This window comes from Elephas maximus, chromosome 11 (genome assembly GCF_024166365.1).
Source record: "Elephas maximus indicus isolate mEleMax1 chromosome 11, mEleMax1 primary haplotype, whole genome shotgun sequence".
In the NCBI taxonomy this organism is placed as follows: domain Eukaryota; kingdom Metazoa; phylum Chordata; class Mammalia; order Proboscidea; family Elephantidae; genus Elephas; species Elephas maximus.
Window position 1 is genome coordinate 23,318,950 of NC_064829.1, and position 16,744 is coordinate 23,335,693.

General features: G+C 40.4%; 1 protein-coding gene across 9 annotated transcripts in view; it reads right to left on the reverse strand.

Moving 5' to 3' along the window:
- Positions 1–1,313: 1,313 nt before the first annotated feature.
- The window catches only part of EPB41L3 (erythrocyte membrane protein band 4.1 like 3), a 305,002-nt gene continuing 289,571 nt past the window's right edge, over positions 1,314–16,744 (reverse strand). For 7 of the 9 annotated variants that reach the window (XM_049901814.1, XM_049901811.1, XM_049901807.1 and 4 more), the window contains 6 exons: positions 6,452–6,832; positions 5,524–5,655; positions 4,529–4,627; positions 3,976–4,056; positions 3,596–3,712; positions 1,314–2,437 (listed from right to left, as the gene is read on the reverse strand). In XM_049901814.1, the coding sequence (XP_049757771.1) occupies positions 3,602–3,712; positions 3,976–4,056; positions 4,529–4,627; positions 5,524–5,655; positions 6,452–6,832 (804 nt within the window). In that variant the 3' untranslated portion in view covers positions 1,314–2,437; positions 3,596–3,601. Of the gene's footprint in view, positions 2,438–3,595; positions 3,713–3,975; positions 4,057–4,528; positions 4,628–5,523; positions 5,656–6,451; positions 6,833–7,444; positions 7,568–16,744 lie in introns of all 9 variants that reach the window. The other 2 variants (XM_049901815.1, XM_049901813.1) reach the window with 2 other exon arrangements.

A 16,744-nucleotide genomic window follows, 5' to 3' on the forward strand; every position in this document is an offset into this window, starting at 1 on the left:
TTACAAAAACCTAAAACTTTGGAACACAAGATTCTGGTAACTATGCTTTTTAAAGCCTTTGTAGGCAAATATACATAACTACATACAAACACACTGAGCAGTTTCCATTAACCCAGTACAGGCCAATGTCCTTCCTCAAGCACAGCAATGTGTTAAGTAAAAGATTAATGAGCCTGACTTGTATTTTTGAGCTGATATTATGGTGAAGTTACCTAAAAGATGGGCATCAGATGTTTGGACATTCAATTTCGGTGCTTGCCATAGGTAGCATTTTCTGTAGACACACCACTGGCTGTACCAATTAACAGAAATTGCTCAGTGGTGCCACGTGCCCAGGGCCAGTGCAATACTTGCCACGCCCCAGTTACACCTCTATACCTACACATAAACACTAACACACATACAGGCAGTCCCCAGGTTACGAACAAGATCTGCTCCTTACTGTGTCTTTTAAGTTGAATTTGTAGGTAGGTTGGAACAGATGCATATGGCTCATCTTTACTATAAGAAAAGGCTCGAAGCCTTTTCAACGATTTAAAAGATGCACGCATAAGTGAAAGTGACTGTGATAAAGAATTTGCTGAGAGTAGGTGTTGGTTCAGTTGTTTCAAAGTGAGGGTAAATTTATGTAACATTATAAGGCAAGTACCAGTTGTCTGCAAGTTGGACATTTGTAACCCGGGGACTGCCTTTATATGTATATATATAATGTATTGTTGTTAGTTGCTGTCAAGTCGACCCAAACATTACCTGGTCCTGTGCTATCTTCATGATTGTTGGTGTGCTCGAGTCCATTATGTGTATTGTATGTGACTTCCAACACTAGCACTGTACTGGATATGCTTCTGTTGTGACTCATAGAGTTTTCATTTGCTAGTTTTTGGAAGATTGCCAGGCCTTTCTCCCTGGAAGCTCTGCTGAAACTCGTTCACTGTGGGTGGTGCTGCTGGTATTTGCAATACCGGTGGCAGAGCTTCCAGCATGATAGCAGCGTGCAAGCCGCCACAGTATGACGAACTGTTAGATGGGTGGTGGATATATATGCGTATGTGGAGTTATGTATGTATTTTGCCATATGAGCATATATATGTATACACACTACCAAAGGCCCACAGGCTTTGCTGTGAGGAAAGGACAAGCGGCATTTCTCCCCCATCTCCAGTATTTTGAAGGGCCCGTGTACTGCAGAGCAGTCTGGAAAAACACAGGACATCCCTACAATGCAGATGGATGAGGCTCGTCACATCATGCAGATGTCACCTCTGGCCTGAACGTGTTCGACACTGAAATTATTAAACAGAGGAAATTAGGGTTTTAAATGCATTTACCGCTTTTATTTTGCTATGCAGACACATACATTCACCATGGGCTGTGATGCACTTGAGAGTGTAATGGACAATATATCTTTCTGAAGGATATTTATAACTAAACACTAAATAGTTTAATTACAGTGGAAATTCTGTACAATTTAAGGCTTGGATCTGAACTAGATTGTAAATATGGACCAGATTTGGAAACAAAACACTTTTTTTCAAGTAAAAGAAGAAAAATTAATTTAAAAAATACAAGGAAAGAGAAATGAAGAAAGAAAACAAAGCAACAAAAGCATAACAGGTTTTTCTGGAGAAAAATTTCATAATTATCATAAACTAACAAAAATACAGGTTTTCTTCCCCAAATAATGACAATTTACACATTAAGGGCTTGTTAAGGGAGTCTGGAAACTTTCTGGATTGAATGCAGACCAAAGCAGGAGACGAGGAAGAAATGACATTAATATGCTGAAATCAGTACTACCTTCTAATGAATGAAATTAGATCCACAAAGCAAGATTGTAAGCATTAAATATTTTCGTACGATCAGAGAGTTGTTACTGTTTATGGGTGAGAGTAAGAAAACCAGGTGAAACAAGTACAAGATTCAAGTTGTTTACTGAATAAACTTGGTTACTGGCACATCTATTCTGTGATAAACATGCCACGCCAGACCTATACAGCTTCTAGCATTTTAGGATAATTTTCTTTTATCTGTAAACAAAAGATCTGTCACCTAGGAAATTGCAGTTTTGTTTATACTTTAATCATCAACTAGGAAAGGCATGGATTGTTTATGTGTTACATGAGATCACTGTTTATATTGTTGGTTATGAGCGTGCAGGTACGGCTGAAAACTTAAGACATTTTGTGAAAATTAAAAATGCTGCTCCTTTGTAATTGTATTCTTGCTTCATGCAATATCAGTTTAGTGATGCTGATTCGGACTGCTTTATTATGGGAAGATCTCTCTGCCAGTGTCTTTATTAATGGTCAAGGTCAATTCTTCTGGATTGAAATTTTCCACCAATACAAGTCAGTTGGGTTAGAAGAGGGAACTCCACATAGGCTCTGGTTTTCCTACTGGTTGGCATGATGGGGCTCATGTGTAAGCTAAGTTATTCCTGTAGAAAAGAGATTTGATAAGTTACTCATTTGCAAACACCCAAAAGTTCTTCTCAGGTCAAGGCCACAAAAAAATATCTTGCAGGCTATTAAATGCTCCTTTGGACCAGATGCTGTAACATTCCAGCTCAAGTCACTGCTGATGATAGGCTTTCTCTTAAATAATTACTCTACCACCACCCGAGTGGCTGAGGCTCACTCAAGAAAACCATTTTTTTTTTTTTTGCTTTCCATCTTCCAAAGTAGTTCAGTAATTTGAATATAACAAGTGATTTTTCTATTTCATTTTTAAGAGACGCCACTCATCAATCTATGCTTCTTAAGCCAATGTTAGAGAACTTTTTATTTCATTTATACATGTAAAATAATTAAGAGTCTTTGATCACATACCCAAGTATGCAGGTAAAGTAGCTCAGCTTTTGCATTCAGCACTCCAGGCCTGCTAGGGATGCTCGCGGCCCCACGAGCTTTGGCGGGAGGGTTAGTACGCATGGCAGGTTTGCACACACATCGAGGGCATGGCCTGCTCATGGGGCCAGCCACGCAGAAGCCGGGAAAGCATGCGCTTTCTGGAGGAATGCAGGGCCACGCAACTACATTTTTGCCTCCTCCTCAGGCACAATGCTACACTAGACGAAAATCATCCCAAGGCATACAGGAAGCAAGACATCCCCAAAGAAAGGACTGCTCAGGTTTCAAATGAAAAAGAAAGAAAACGATCAAAGCATAAACGAGCTATCACCAAAGTTGCAGATAAAGCTGACAATGGGATAATGCTGCCATCAGAAGGACAAAGGGGCTTGTTTTATTTATTTCCCTAGTAGTTGGAACACACTGCACCTCTCAGACAAAGCTGCCTTAGTTCTGATGAGGCCACAGCAGAGCGAGAATCAAATCTGACATTGCAGGTTTGAATAATGAAAGAGTGCAGAGTCTTTTCTTTATTCTCTAACTGGCAGTACATGCAAAATGTCCATGGGTATGGAACCTCTGAATCCGGAACCAGCACCTGCAAACCAATTCTCCCTTATCTTGGTAACCAGCCCTACAAATGCCAGTGAGAGAAAAGGGAAAGGGAGGAGTCAGGTGAAGGAGGAGAGGGTGCTCCATGCCACATGCCAGGTAGGCCAAGCCTAGAAATCAGCACTGCCTCTTACCTGTGGTCAATCCTCTCCATCTTCAGGTGTGATCTCAGTCTCTTTATGGACCACTACTTTGGTCACTGACATGTCAGGGTGCTGCTCTTTGGCCTCTTTAATTGCCTGAGCCAGCGCCTATCCCCAGGAAACCAAAGAAGGGCAAAAACAAAAAGGAGGTGGAACATGCATGATGAGAGCAAGGTGGAAACTTATGGGCCAGATCTATATCCCCATCTACAAACAAGGTACAATGATTACACCAGGAATCACACGTTCATATATTGGAAAGTTACTCGGGTTTTTAGAATACATGCTGGACTGGGAGGATAGTATTGAGAACATTAGGCCTAGCTAGTTTTTATTTCTCCGCAGGGTATTTACCATCTCAAACATAATACCTGGTCATGGTCAATGTCTGCATCCCCTGTGATGACTATTCGTTTCTCAATTCTCGTCTCTGAAATGCCTCCCTTCACAGTCTGAAAGGAACGAAGACAAGCTTTATGAATTTACTCACTTGGAGCAACAGTCATTGTTCAATGGGGGACACAGCAAAAAACACAAATGAGTTTTAAGTTAACATCACTCAGTGTTACTTCAGAACTGAAACAGAATTCTATGGATGTTATTATAATTTGTTAATTTCAGAAGTTACGATCTGGTGGCATCTTTTTTGTTTGGGTGACCTGCATTTGTGGAACACCTACCATACTCCAAACACTGGAAGAAATGTTAAGCAAAGGGTATCAGAATGCGTATTCCTAAAGAGAAACCAGCACATGAGGGCAAGTGCATTGTCAATACAGCAGCTGTCAACGTTCCCCCTGACCAATCCTGGCACCCTGACAGTGAAGGGCCTGCTCGCTTGTGCAGCCCAACCTGTCAGAAGTTCTGAATGAGCACTTTTCTCCAACTTTGAAGGGATGCTCATATGGGTCCCCATTCACTTACTTTGGTGATGTGGGTGGTGGTTGTGGTACTGGTGGTTTCCGAGGTGATCGTCTGTGCACTCATCAGCACGCCTGGCTCCAAATCAGCACCCGTATCCACCTATACCATCAAAGGGAGAGACACCACACTCAGATCACTGCATTATCTTTGCAGAAGCTCACCACTGTTAACTTAAGGCACTGTTGTTAGCTGTTGTCCAGTCGTCCCCAGCTCATGGTGATCCCACGCACAACAGAACAAAACGCTGCCTGGTCCATCCCTACGAGGGAGTGCAGATCAGACCATTGTGATTCTTTGCTTTTCACTGGCTGATTTTTTGACATAGATCACCAGGCCTTTCCTCCTAGTCCATCTTAGTCTGGAAGCTCCACTGAAACCTGTTCAGCATCACAGCAACATGAAAAAAAACCCAGTGCCGTCACAGCAACATGCAAGCCTGGAAATCGAACTGGGGTCTCCAGCTGAAAGGTGAGAATTCTACCACTGAACTACCACCGCCCTATAATTCAAGGCATTACAGTTAATTATCTCCACAATCATTGTGCTTTTCAATCAGTGTCTTGGGGCTGTTGTTCAACTAAGTGGTGGTTAACAGCCACAATAAACTGTCATAAAACCAGGACTTCAGAACTGTGGGCAATGGACGGTTGTGTTAGTAGTTTTCCTTATCTATGTTTAGGGAAATAGATTTTGTAGCTTTTTTCTATATTTTGAGATACACAAAGACCTGCTGAAGTCACCTGCTGCTCCACGATCGATAATAAAGTTAAAATTATTGCATCGTTCTTGATAAGAGTCTGGCTATTGGGTTCTCTAAGTCTCATGAATTAAATACCATAAAAAACAAAAAACAAAAAAAAACCCAAACCCACTGCCATCAAGTCAATTCCAACTCATAGTGACCCTATAGTTATACTTAAACCATATATGTACATATATATTATACTTAATACCATATAAACAAACTAAGCTTTAAAAATTACAAACCATCTTACCTGTGATGATTCATATGTTATGGTTTTTGTTTCTGTATGAACTACCGGCACTTCCTTGGTAGAAATTTCTAACTTTACACCTCCTGGTGAAACACTGCCAAAACTGATGGTTTCTGTCTTCACAGTTGATGACTGTGCCAATGGAAGCAAGCAGAGCAGCTTTTACAGTTTGTGCAAATATACGTGTCGGTTTTTTCCCACCTCTTGGTGAGTATAAGCATTGGTTAGTATGACACAAGTGTTTACACTTTACTTGGGGGCTAAGCTGAGGAACGAGGCACACACAGATATATGTCAAATGGGCTCCCAGAATTTTATACAACTTTCTATAAGGAATTTTCCAGGTAAAGGAAGGCACTTAGAAGGAAATTAAAAAAAAAAATTATTTTTAAGCTCCTCTTCCTCTATCTCGTGAACTAAATTTGACAGATTAAAAACCATGTCTCTTATGTAGTTAACTTCTTAGAAAGCAGAAACAGTAAGACATTAGCTCTCAAAATAGTTAGGACTCTCAATAAAAGAGGACTAAGAATAATCACGATCCTGGTGTTCGGCACCAGGGCAAGCATCATTCTTGGCTCTTCTGGGCAAGTATACTGATGAGAGATAAATTTATCAAATTTTCAAGTATTTTCGCTGACTATGCACTCCCCAGGTTCACTCACTGCCATTTATATAATTATAATGAGAGCAGACATCATTTCCTGGGACTTCACATTAGTAATAATCGACAGATACGTTTGCATGTGGCCCAAGAGATGGAAGCCACTATGGAGACCCGTGCTTGCCATGCAAGAAGAAAGTAAGTGGAGAAACAAGCTGTACTTGAAAAAGAGAAAATTAAACTTAGCTCTACCTTATATTCAATATAAGGGAATGATACATCAGTTTTACTTTAGTGTTAAAAGTAATATGAACTACTAGTTACCTCAAAATGTGCCTTTTGTTCCAAAGTCTCAGAAACGTGGACCGCTACACTCTGCTCCTCCTGTTGCTCCTGGGAAGCAGTGGCTATCTCTTCCTGCTCGGGGAGGGCTCTAACAGCCGCCTCCCCTTCCTCCTCTTTGGCCCTCTCTGTCAGAGCACAGCCCTCCTTCTCCTTAACGCCGGAAGCCTCAGCTGCTGCCTGTACGGCAAGATCCACGTCGTCTCCAGCTGCGTGAGACGCATCCCCACTCGCGTGCACGCTCATCACGTGTCTTTCTTCCACCAACACAGTCTCCTGCACAACCTTCTCAGTGCTGAGTGGCTGCTGCTGCTGGGCTGCTTCGGTCTCTATTTCACTGGAGCCCATCTTGGTTTCCATTTTCTGCATGGAAAAAGGAGGTGATGGCAGTGTGACTCTCAACAGAGCAAAGATTAAAACAAAACAAAACAAAAGAAGCCATTTGCCCGTAAGACTAAAGCCAGGGTCAAGTGTGTATAGCCAGAAACACACAAAGAAAATATAAATTATCTTTCATGCCCCCCACAAGCAACTTTGACGCCTGCCTGCTGCTGCTGGCACACACGCTTGAATCCATGCTGCTACTCGAGGATATTCACAAAAGAAAGTAAATGTAGCAGTACAAAACACAATTAAAAAACAAAAAACAAAAGCATTATAACATATTTGCATTGGTCTTGGTTGCTTTCGTAGACCCAGGTGAGATAAAATGCTTTTAAAGTGAAATGCCATTAAAATTTTTAACATGATTGTGTTTTGAATATCTGAAATACATTCTTGAAATGGAATTAAATGCGTATGACAGACACCCCAAGCAGGCACAAAGGAAAATAACTGGTGACGCTTTCGAAGTACTGAAGGCAAAGCTAGCTGGATGCAAAACACACAGACACAAAGACACACACACACACCCTTAAAAAGCATAAAGCAATGCAAACGAAGTCAGAAACACAAAGGATGGAATCAAATGGCCACCTGAACCCATTTTTGAGAAGTAGAAGTAACCCCTCCTATGAATTCCGTCGGCTTCCTTGCAGACTCTAGTAAGCTGAGGATCTCAGAGCTGTCCATGAGTTTTTCACCAGAAGACTGTTTAGTCTGAGTGAACCAAGAAATGCAGAGTCAAGTACGAGAGACAGACACAGACATTCACAGATTGTTAGACAAAACCGTAGGCAGAGGAAAAAGGGCGGCGGAATGAAGGAATCTAAGATACAGAGTTTGGAAACAGAAAAGAATGGGAAATAAAATAGCAAATTGAGGTGACCACGAGCTCTTTTTAGGAAAAGCAGAGTTACTGGGGTTGGAGTGGTGCTGGTACAAGCAGATCATTTCCCTTCATCGCAAGCCACAGCAGCACTATTACATCTCGGGAACAGGGTGCTGGAAATAAAACAAAGTATTTTAATGCTTATGGTGGACTGCAGTATTGATTCAACCAGGAAAAATAAAAAGCTGGGTTGGCTGCTCTCAACATAAAGCCAAGCAGCAAGAGAAACAGAAAGGTTCAGGGTAGAAGGGTACTGCCTCAAAAAGAGTCATGCTTGAATTTGAAACTGTGGCCCAAATAGAAGCCATTCGTTACCACCACTTGGGAGGAGGTCGACTCGGTAACGTAATGGGCAGTAGCAACGGTAACGGCAGGCTCCTGGGAATATCGCCATTCAGACAGGCTCTTCTTTCTGGGACCAAAAGGTCCCACTTTCAAGGCCTCGCTCTCAGGGACCTTCTCTGTTTTGCTGAACCGCATGCTTTCCAGGCCACTGTAGAGTCCCACGTCCTTTCCCAGCCTTTGAGCTTTCTTGAGCTCTTCTTCTTCGGGACTCTGCAGCTGTGACCTGGCTTCCTTTATAGGCATCAGGGACTCTGACAATTTCCTCCTGGTTGTTTGGACCTCAGGCTCCCTCTTGGCTTTCTCATCCAAGATGGTGTCCAGGACCTCATCCTCTGCCATGGCGGGAACGATCTTCACTGACTCAGACAGCTCTCTCTCTACCTTCTGAAGAGCTTCCAGAGTGGAGATGGACACTCCTTTCTCCCCCTCTTTAGCTTTCCCAGTCATGGTAACGATTTTTCCAGATACAGTATCATAGGATTTTCCTAATGTGTATATTTTCTGCTTGCTTTCTTCTGTCAATTGCATTTCTCTTGCCAAGTCCTCAAAGCTGTCCATTTCCAAGGTGCTAGATTTTAATATGTCAGCTGGGATGTCACTGGTCTTACTGCTCACAGTCACCACCTTGTAAGTCACAATCTGTTTCGAATCACCATCAACTACCTCAGTGGGTATTCTGTCTACAATAACCCAATCCTCTGTGCCCTATATTTGAAATATAAAAGCTAAATTAGAAATTCTGATGACATCTCACTCCTCAAACAAGAATCCTTTTAAGAAAACCAGGGCAACAGCTACATTCAGGTCTGTGATGTAAGTGTCCAGGGCTGGTCTTATCATTTATGAATCATGGCTGTATCTCTTATCTGAAATTTAGAAACTATAACTTTCAACTCAGACTACATTCTGTGTGTAGAGCTGTTATGTCAGATTTGTTAAAATCTGAACAGACTCTGATGGTAAATTCTGTAAGCAATGTATTTCATCCTAGGGTAAGTGATTGTTTTCTATTTTGACATTAAATAGCATTTTGAAGTTGTTGTACAAGTTATTTATTAGCTTTGCTTGGGTGGATACAAAAGGATAGTTTTCCATTTTAAACATAGTACTACTTGTCTTTGGTTTTCACAAAGAACTTGCCAGCATCCCACAAATTTCTGTAAAAACCATTTTCCATGTAAGGAAATTATACTTCCTTATACAGGGGAGGGAATCCACGACAATATTATTATCCAATAAATACTGACTGTGTCTGTGTTCTAGGCACTGTAATGAAATATTTCCCACCAATGGGCACTGCTGAAGCCTTTTATAAGTAGGCCGCGGTGATTTGGACAGTGTTCTAACGTTATCTACACCTGTAGTTCATCATGTTGGTAGTCTTTCTGCCACTTTCTTTAATGTTAGGTTCAATAAGGCAGAAGAAATTAAAGTTAAGAAATCTTTGTATTTTGGAGGCCTAACAGCATGCAACCAGTCAGCTGAATAGCTTAACAGGTTATAAACCCATTCCCATTGTCATCGAGTTGATTGCTACTCATAGTGATGTTATAGGACAAAGCGCCATAGCGTTTCCAAGGAGTGCCTGGTGGATTCAAACTGCTGACCTTTGGATAGCAGCCGTAGCTCTTAACCACTACGCCACCAGGGTTTCCTAACAGGTTATAAAGGACCAACAAATCAAACCAGAAGCAGGTAAGTGCCTTGGTTTACATTTTAAACTATGATGTTACTATGTTCTTATTTTTCACAGCCTAAAACTTGAATCTGTCTTGGAAGAAGTGCGGCCAGAATGCTCCTTAGAGGCAAGGATGGTGAGACTGCATCTTATATACTTTGGACATGTTGTCAGGAGGGATCAGTCCTTGGAGAAGGACATCATGCTTGGCAGAGTACAGAGTCAGTGGAAAAGAGGAAGAACCTCAATGAGGTGGATTGACACAGTGGCTGCAACAATGAGCTCAAGCATAACAATGATTATAAGGATGGCACAGGATCAGGCAGTGCTTTGTTCTGTTGTGCATGGGGTCGCTATGAGTCAGAACCAACTCGATGGCAGCTAACAACAACAAAACTTGAATCTAGAAATATGTGTACCTTAGGGAAAAGGGTTACAGATTTATCTATGTGTTGGTGCTGGATTAAATGAAATAAATTGAAAAATAACCTCTAGGGTCGATGGGACAGTTTTCTGGAAAATTATCTGACGAGAAGTGACCACAGTGCCAGCAGAGTCTCCTTCCTGAATTTTCTTTATCACACTTAGCTAGTAAAAAACCAGTGAAAATTGAGAACCTTCAGAACCAATCAAGATCATCTACATTAGCATCACTCTCTGGGTAAAACAGAGTAAAAAGTTTCAGTAAGATTATTATTAGAAAGTAGAATCATAATGCTTCCATGACAGACATGCAGATATAACCAGCTCGGAGTAGCAACCATAAAGAAATGAGGGAAAACTGATAACTAAAATATTAAGAAAATTCAGAAAACCTCCCCAGAGTCTAAGCAAACATTACATACTTACTTCACTTTTTCAAAGAAGGTAAATTTAAGAAGGAAAGTAAGAACTAAAGACATTTTAAGGACATTAAGCCTGGAGAGCAATCCCTCTTGGGACACTCTTTCATGTTTGTTTTTTACCTGAGGCTCAAGGAATGGAGAGCTTCCTTGCTGCAAAAATATAACTTTTTCAGAAATCTCTCTTTCTTCTTTGGTCTGTTTGAATAAAGGGGGTTGGGTTGGAGAAGAGGAAGTAGACAGTTTCCAAAAAGGAAAGTTAGGAAGACAGTCTGTATTGTGCTGTATGTAAATACATCTACATAGATACATACACTCATAATATTCATTTGTTTTTTCTGAAGTATGCTACTGTTTATTAATCTGAAAAACGGTCTGAAACTATCTCAATATTTAATAATTATCTCCAAAGAGTAACACTGTTTTCTGGAATGTAGGAGTTTATGTGACTTAAATGTTTGTCTTTTCTGCAGAGAACACACAGGAGTGATATGAAGGGTTCCTTGGCATTTGAACAGTGATTATATGTGTCGTCTCCCTACAAGTGAGTAATTTTAAAAAGATGCTTAGAAATTGGGGGGGAAAAAAAGTTACGAATAAACACCCTCAATTCTATTTCTGACAAGTATTTTATTGTACTCCCAATTCCTGCGTTGCCCGACACAGAGTTGTCTACTGCGCACAGGGTTTCCTGCATCAGCCACTGATGTGAACAAACCTTTTCATACTGAGATTGTCTGCTTTACTGTTGCAAAATGAACATAAAAAAATACTGGAGGTTATATGCTTTATTTCAACTTTTATAACATGATGAATAATTTTTAAAAGTGAACTTCAAAACAAATCTATTGAATCATACTTTTCTTTAACATGCTAACATAGTTAACATAGTTAAGAGGAAAACATTAAAGTAACTATGTCCCATTAGGAACTTTTTAATAAATTTTGACTCTATTTTTAGTATTTAACAGGCACAAAGCAAATGGTAGTGCATCAGCTACTGATGCTCTCTGACAGTGTACACTCCACAAAGCAAGGGTACACAGAGTGTTGGAGGATTAGCTAATAGCAAAAAGTAAGAGAAAAGTCAACATTTCTAGGAGAATGGAACTCTCTAAATAAAGCCTACCATGGCTTTAAGCAGCATAATTTTATGAGAGCTTTTTGAAACTCCTGTTTGTCAATGATCTGCACGAGGCTGCAGGGGAACATCTGAATACTTCCTGATGGACCCACTGACAGATTCTGACAGCACTGTTCTTAGTAGGGGAAAAAATAAGTCATTTTCAAAAGAGAAAACTAACTTCTTGCTCTACTGCATTTTGGGGTAAGCTGTTGGAAAAGATATGAAATGCACCGTGTGTAATCATTAAGTGTGAATTTTTGTTTCATATTTTATTTTCAATTGTAGCCTGTTTTTCAAACAGAAATGAGAGACAGGGAAGAAAGGTCAAAATTACAGATGCTTTTCGGGGTAACACTGCTAGGCTTCCAGTTATGACCACTGAGTAAACCTCCTTCCTAAGATGAATGCTTCAAAAACAAAACCAGCCAGCAGCGTGCCCTGTTATCTGACATCAACTAATTTAAAAAATGTGTCCTGTGATTAAAAATGTCAACACTGTCTACATTCAGAACTGGGAATGTCCAATCACAGAAAAAGATAGCATAGGATAGATTTTAAAGTTAAATTCCACATACGGTCAACTCTAACCGAATTTAGGCTAGCTAAAAAAAAAAAAAAAAAATTTTTTTTTTTTTAATAGAGATGTGAACAGGTTCTGATACAGAAAAGCTGAAAATCTATACATTTATTTTTATTAGGTTCTAGAATATAATCAAAAGGCTCTGGTGCTGCAAACGGTTAAGTGCTCAACTGCTAACGAAAAGGCTGGCAGTTTGAACCCACTTAGTCGCCCCTCAGGAGAAAGACCTGGCCATCTGCTTCCATAAAGACTGTAGCCAAGAAAACCCTGTGGGCAAGTTCTACTGTCACATGGGGTCACTGTGAGTGAAAATTGCCTCGATGGCATCCAATAACAGAATACAGTCAGGGGTCCGTTGGTCATGCAAATGGTTCCTTGTATGACTACTAGCCAAAAGGTCGGCAATTCAAACCAACCCAGAGGTACCTTGGAAGAGCCCTGTTGATCTGCTTGTGAAAGGTCGCGGCCTTGAAAACCCTGTGGAGCACAGCTCTACTCTACACATGTGGTGTCGCCATAAGTGGGAATCAACTCTACGCCAACTAACAACAACAACAACAGAATATAGTCAAATGGACACTCCAACTATTTAGTTACTTAACTATCCATCTCTATATCATAATTGGGAAACAAGGCCCTCTACTGCCATGCAGGTTTCATAAAGGAGTCATTCACTCTCCCTGGGTTTTGGTAAGAGCGGTGACCCTCACTTCTGACTGGATCAGTGGTCCTCAGACTGGCGTGTTAGTAGAATCCTGTGAAGAGCTTTTAAACAACAGTCATGTGTGGGTGCACTCCAGACTAATTAGATCAGAGTCTTTGATGTTGAACCCAGGCATGGATATTTTTAAACATTTCCTTAGGTGATTCCAGCAGCATCTGGAGTTGTATCCTGAGGCCTAGGTAGGAAGTCAAATTGAGAAAACGGAGATAATCCTCCCTAATCATAAATCAATCATCCATGCTATACTGTTTTTTTCCCCTCAACTGGAGGCCCATACAAGACCTGCACAGCCCAAGTGGAGCTCAACAAGAAAGCAGAAAAGCCACAGATACTAAAGGTCTGGCTCAAGGAATCACTGCACAGCGAGTGCTTCTGTCAAACTCACCAATGGAAGAAAGAGGACAAGCTCACCAACAGAAGAAAAAGAGGACAATGCCGGCACTCCATAAGTGCGAAGGGGTGCTGCATTTTAATTAGGATTGAGAAACTTTTGTTATTGAAGTAACCACTAAGAAATATACCTGTAATATGGACTAGGCCTGGGTGCAGCGGAAAAGGCTGTCAGGGGAAGTATTTGTGGAACCCTTCACACACTGTGTGCCTGCACTGCCTGTCTTAGGCGTCCTGTATAGAGGGGATTTGTCTATCTTCCAAAGGTAATGAGCTGATATTATCTGATCCTTTGGGGGCATCCTTGCCCCAAATAATAACTCTTCTGCTATTAACTCAAATATTTGAAACTTGAAATCTTTGGCAAAAAAATTTCCATTTTACAGTAAACATATAAAATATTCTCAGAAAACAATCACCTTTACTAGCTCATTAAATATATATATTTCTAACTCTTAATTTTCTAATTGTTCATAAATTAGTAGCATTTTATAGAAATAAACAGAATCACTTGGGATTTATTAACCATAAAGAAAAATAAAGAAAAAGAGGTCACATTAAAAATCAGAGGTCTTTAGTTTTTTTTCAAAACCCCATTTTATCACAGAGATTGAAAAACAAAAAACAAAACTAAGCCTGGGATCATAAGGTATTCTAAACCTAAATTTCTTCATGATTCTGATGTAATTCGTAGTATTACTTTATTTGAGGTGTCATTTAAAAATTAAGTTAAATGTTTCCATTTAAAAATAATTTGAGAAACAGTGATGGCTCCATCATCCTGCACTTGGCTCTGGTAAGGCCGGGCCTCACAGATGCTCACTGAGTAGGTCAGGGCCAGCCTGGCCTGGAGGCACCCAAGCCACCATGTGTATACCATGGATGGCAGGTTGGGTACTCCTCGGCAAGAGGGGTGGCATTCGTGGTACAGAGCTCCAGGCGCCTCGGAGTAACACCGTTTCTACCTATCGGTAGCCAGGGAGGAGTATGGTTTTCATTCAGTGTGAGGGCTTTCTAAGGGATAATGGAATGCTGTCTGTCCTTGGATTTAAACAGCAAGTTGTTCTGAGGCATTCCCACCTCAAGATTTATGGAACTGGACAAAATGGCAAGAACTGCCACAAAAAAGAAGGGGGAAAGGAAACATCAACAACAGCTTTGGCTACTCTAAGTTGACTGCAGGACTTGGAGGCTGAATTTGGGTACAGTCAGGCTGGGAGCCACCAAGAATGCTCAGGCCAGGGAGGTCAGCCAGCCCTCTGTCAGGAAGGACCACACTCCCAAGGTGTCAACTACTAATCCTTCTGCTGTAAGGATCTCAGTCACTAGCTATAGCCTGGCTCATTAGCACCCAGGTGAAGAGTATATATTTTCATTGTCCAATTCTTTCAACTTCCTGGGAAAATTAAACAATTTCAAAATAAAAAAATTTGACTTTTTCTAAACTGGCAGACTGCTGTTTAAAGTGATCCCTATTAAACAATAAGATGATATCAAATTAGCAATTTACTAAAAAATGCCTCCTAAAATAAAACTTTTTAGGTATATGTTTGCTTTTATGTGCCTTGGTGGGAGGGTAAAATTATCTTTTGTGTTTTTCATGAAACAAACAACAAAACCCATGATTTTAATAGAGAAACTGGAAAGAATTTAGAATGTAATAAGGACTTTCCAATTCGTACTTAAGCCTATTTATACCATGCCATACTAGGTGCCATCAAGCTGACTCCGACTCATGGCAACCCCATGTGTGCCAGAGTAGAACTGTGTCCACAGGGTTTTCAATGGCTGTTTTTTTGGCAGTAGATTGCCAGGCCTTTCTTCTGAGACTGTGGACTTAAATCTCCAACTTTTCAGTTAGCAGCTAAGCAAGTTACTCATTTGCATCAGCCCAGGACCTCTAAGCCTATCTGTAGGACTCTCTAATTAATACAGTATAAACTTGGATGTTAGCGATGACCACAGCGTGGTGGAGGAGGAAAGGGAGGGACAGACAGGTGACTTTCTCCAGTCCCACTGACAATGAAAACAAGTGCCTCATCTTCCCAGGGAGCTCTCTCTTCTTCTACAACTTATAGCTCCTCGGAGCTGCTTCATCAAAGCTCCTTTGATACCAGTGCTTACCACCCTTGTTTTTAAGAAGTTCTTTATATCTAGCCTAGTTCTTTGTGCAATTCCCCTTTTCTAGAGCAGTGAAGGAGAACAGTCACTCAGCACACAGCTGAAAGCAGTTACTAAGTGGGCCTCTGCCTGCGTCAATCTAAGTAACCAAACTGCTTTGCTCTTTCGCAGAGGACATGTTCGCATCCTTTAATCCTTAAAAAAAATCCTTTCCTGGGCTCATTCCAATTTTTCTGCACTACACAGAAAATGCATTAATATCCAGGGCAAGCTCAGTGTATTCAAAGAATAGCATTCTTAAGTTAGTAATGCTCTTTGGGGGCATCTAACGTCACTCTCTCAGAATCAGAGAATTTAATCCGAAAAATTATTTTTTACTAGTCTAATAGCCTTTTTTTTTTTTTTTTAATAGCCTAGGCTTTTAAATTCCCCCGTTGCTGTGAGTCAGTATTACCCCTACCATTTAACTTCTCAAAGGTTCTATCCTAAACTCTTCCACTCAAAATAGCTACAACCTATTGTATTCTTAAATAAGCATGGGAAAAGACTTTGTTTTGTGTTAGGTAGCCATGCATTTTGTGTTTTAGTAACTTGATCCAGTATCTTTAGAACCAGTGCTTTCTTGTTTACTTCCAATAGAGGTAGTAGAAACAGCCAGGGTAAGCCAAACTTGGTCAGTAACACAATGAAATTTATGCGATCACAACTGTCCAATGGCATTCTAAATAATGCAAGGACTACAATAATGAAATCAATCTGAATACGAAATTTTTATCTTTTGAGACTAAAGTAATTTCTATGGAACTAGAGTTTAGTGGCACAGGAAGAACTTTGTTAATAAATTACTCTTCATTCACTCTGCATAACAGGGCCCTTTTAAAGTAATTCAAACAGATACTTATACTTCACTTTTTAGCTGGGACTGGAATTGTCATGAACATAGTGATAGTGGATCTTGGTCACTTTTGATAAACAGCTTTAAAAAGAGGTTTAGAGCATGATCAACAATGCATATAATTCTATTCTTTTCACTGCAAGGATCTAAGCATCGCATATAGACCACTGTTTAAAGGATTTTTCTCCCATTAAGGTCTAAGTTTTAATTTTTTTTTTTTCTATTTTGTCACAGCTCCCTGAATAAATATCTCACAGTAAAGGGGTCTTGATAAGGAAGTTGATCCATACAAATGCTAGTCAGA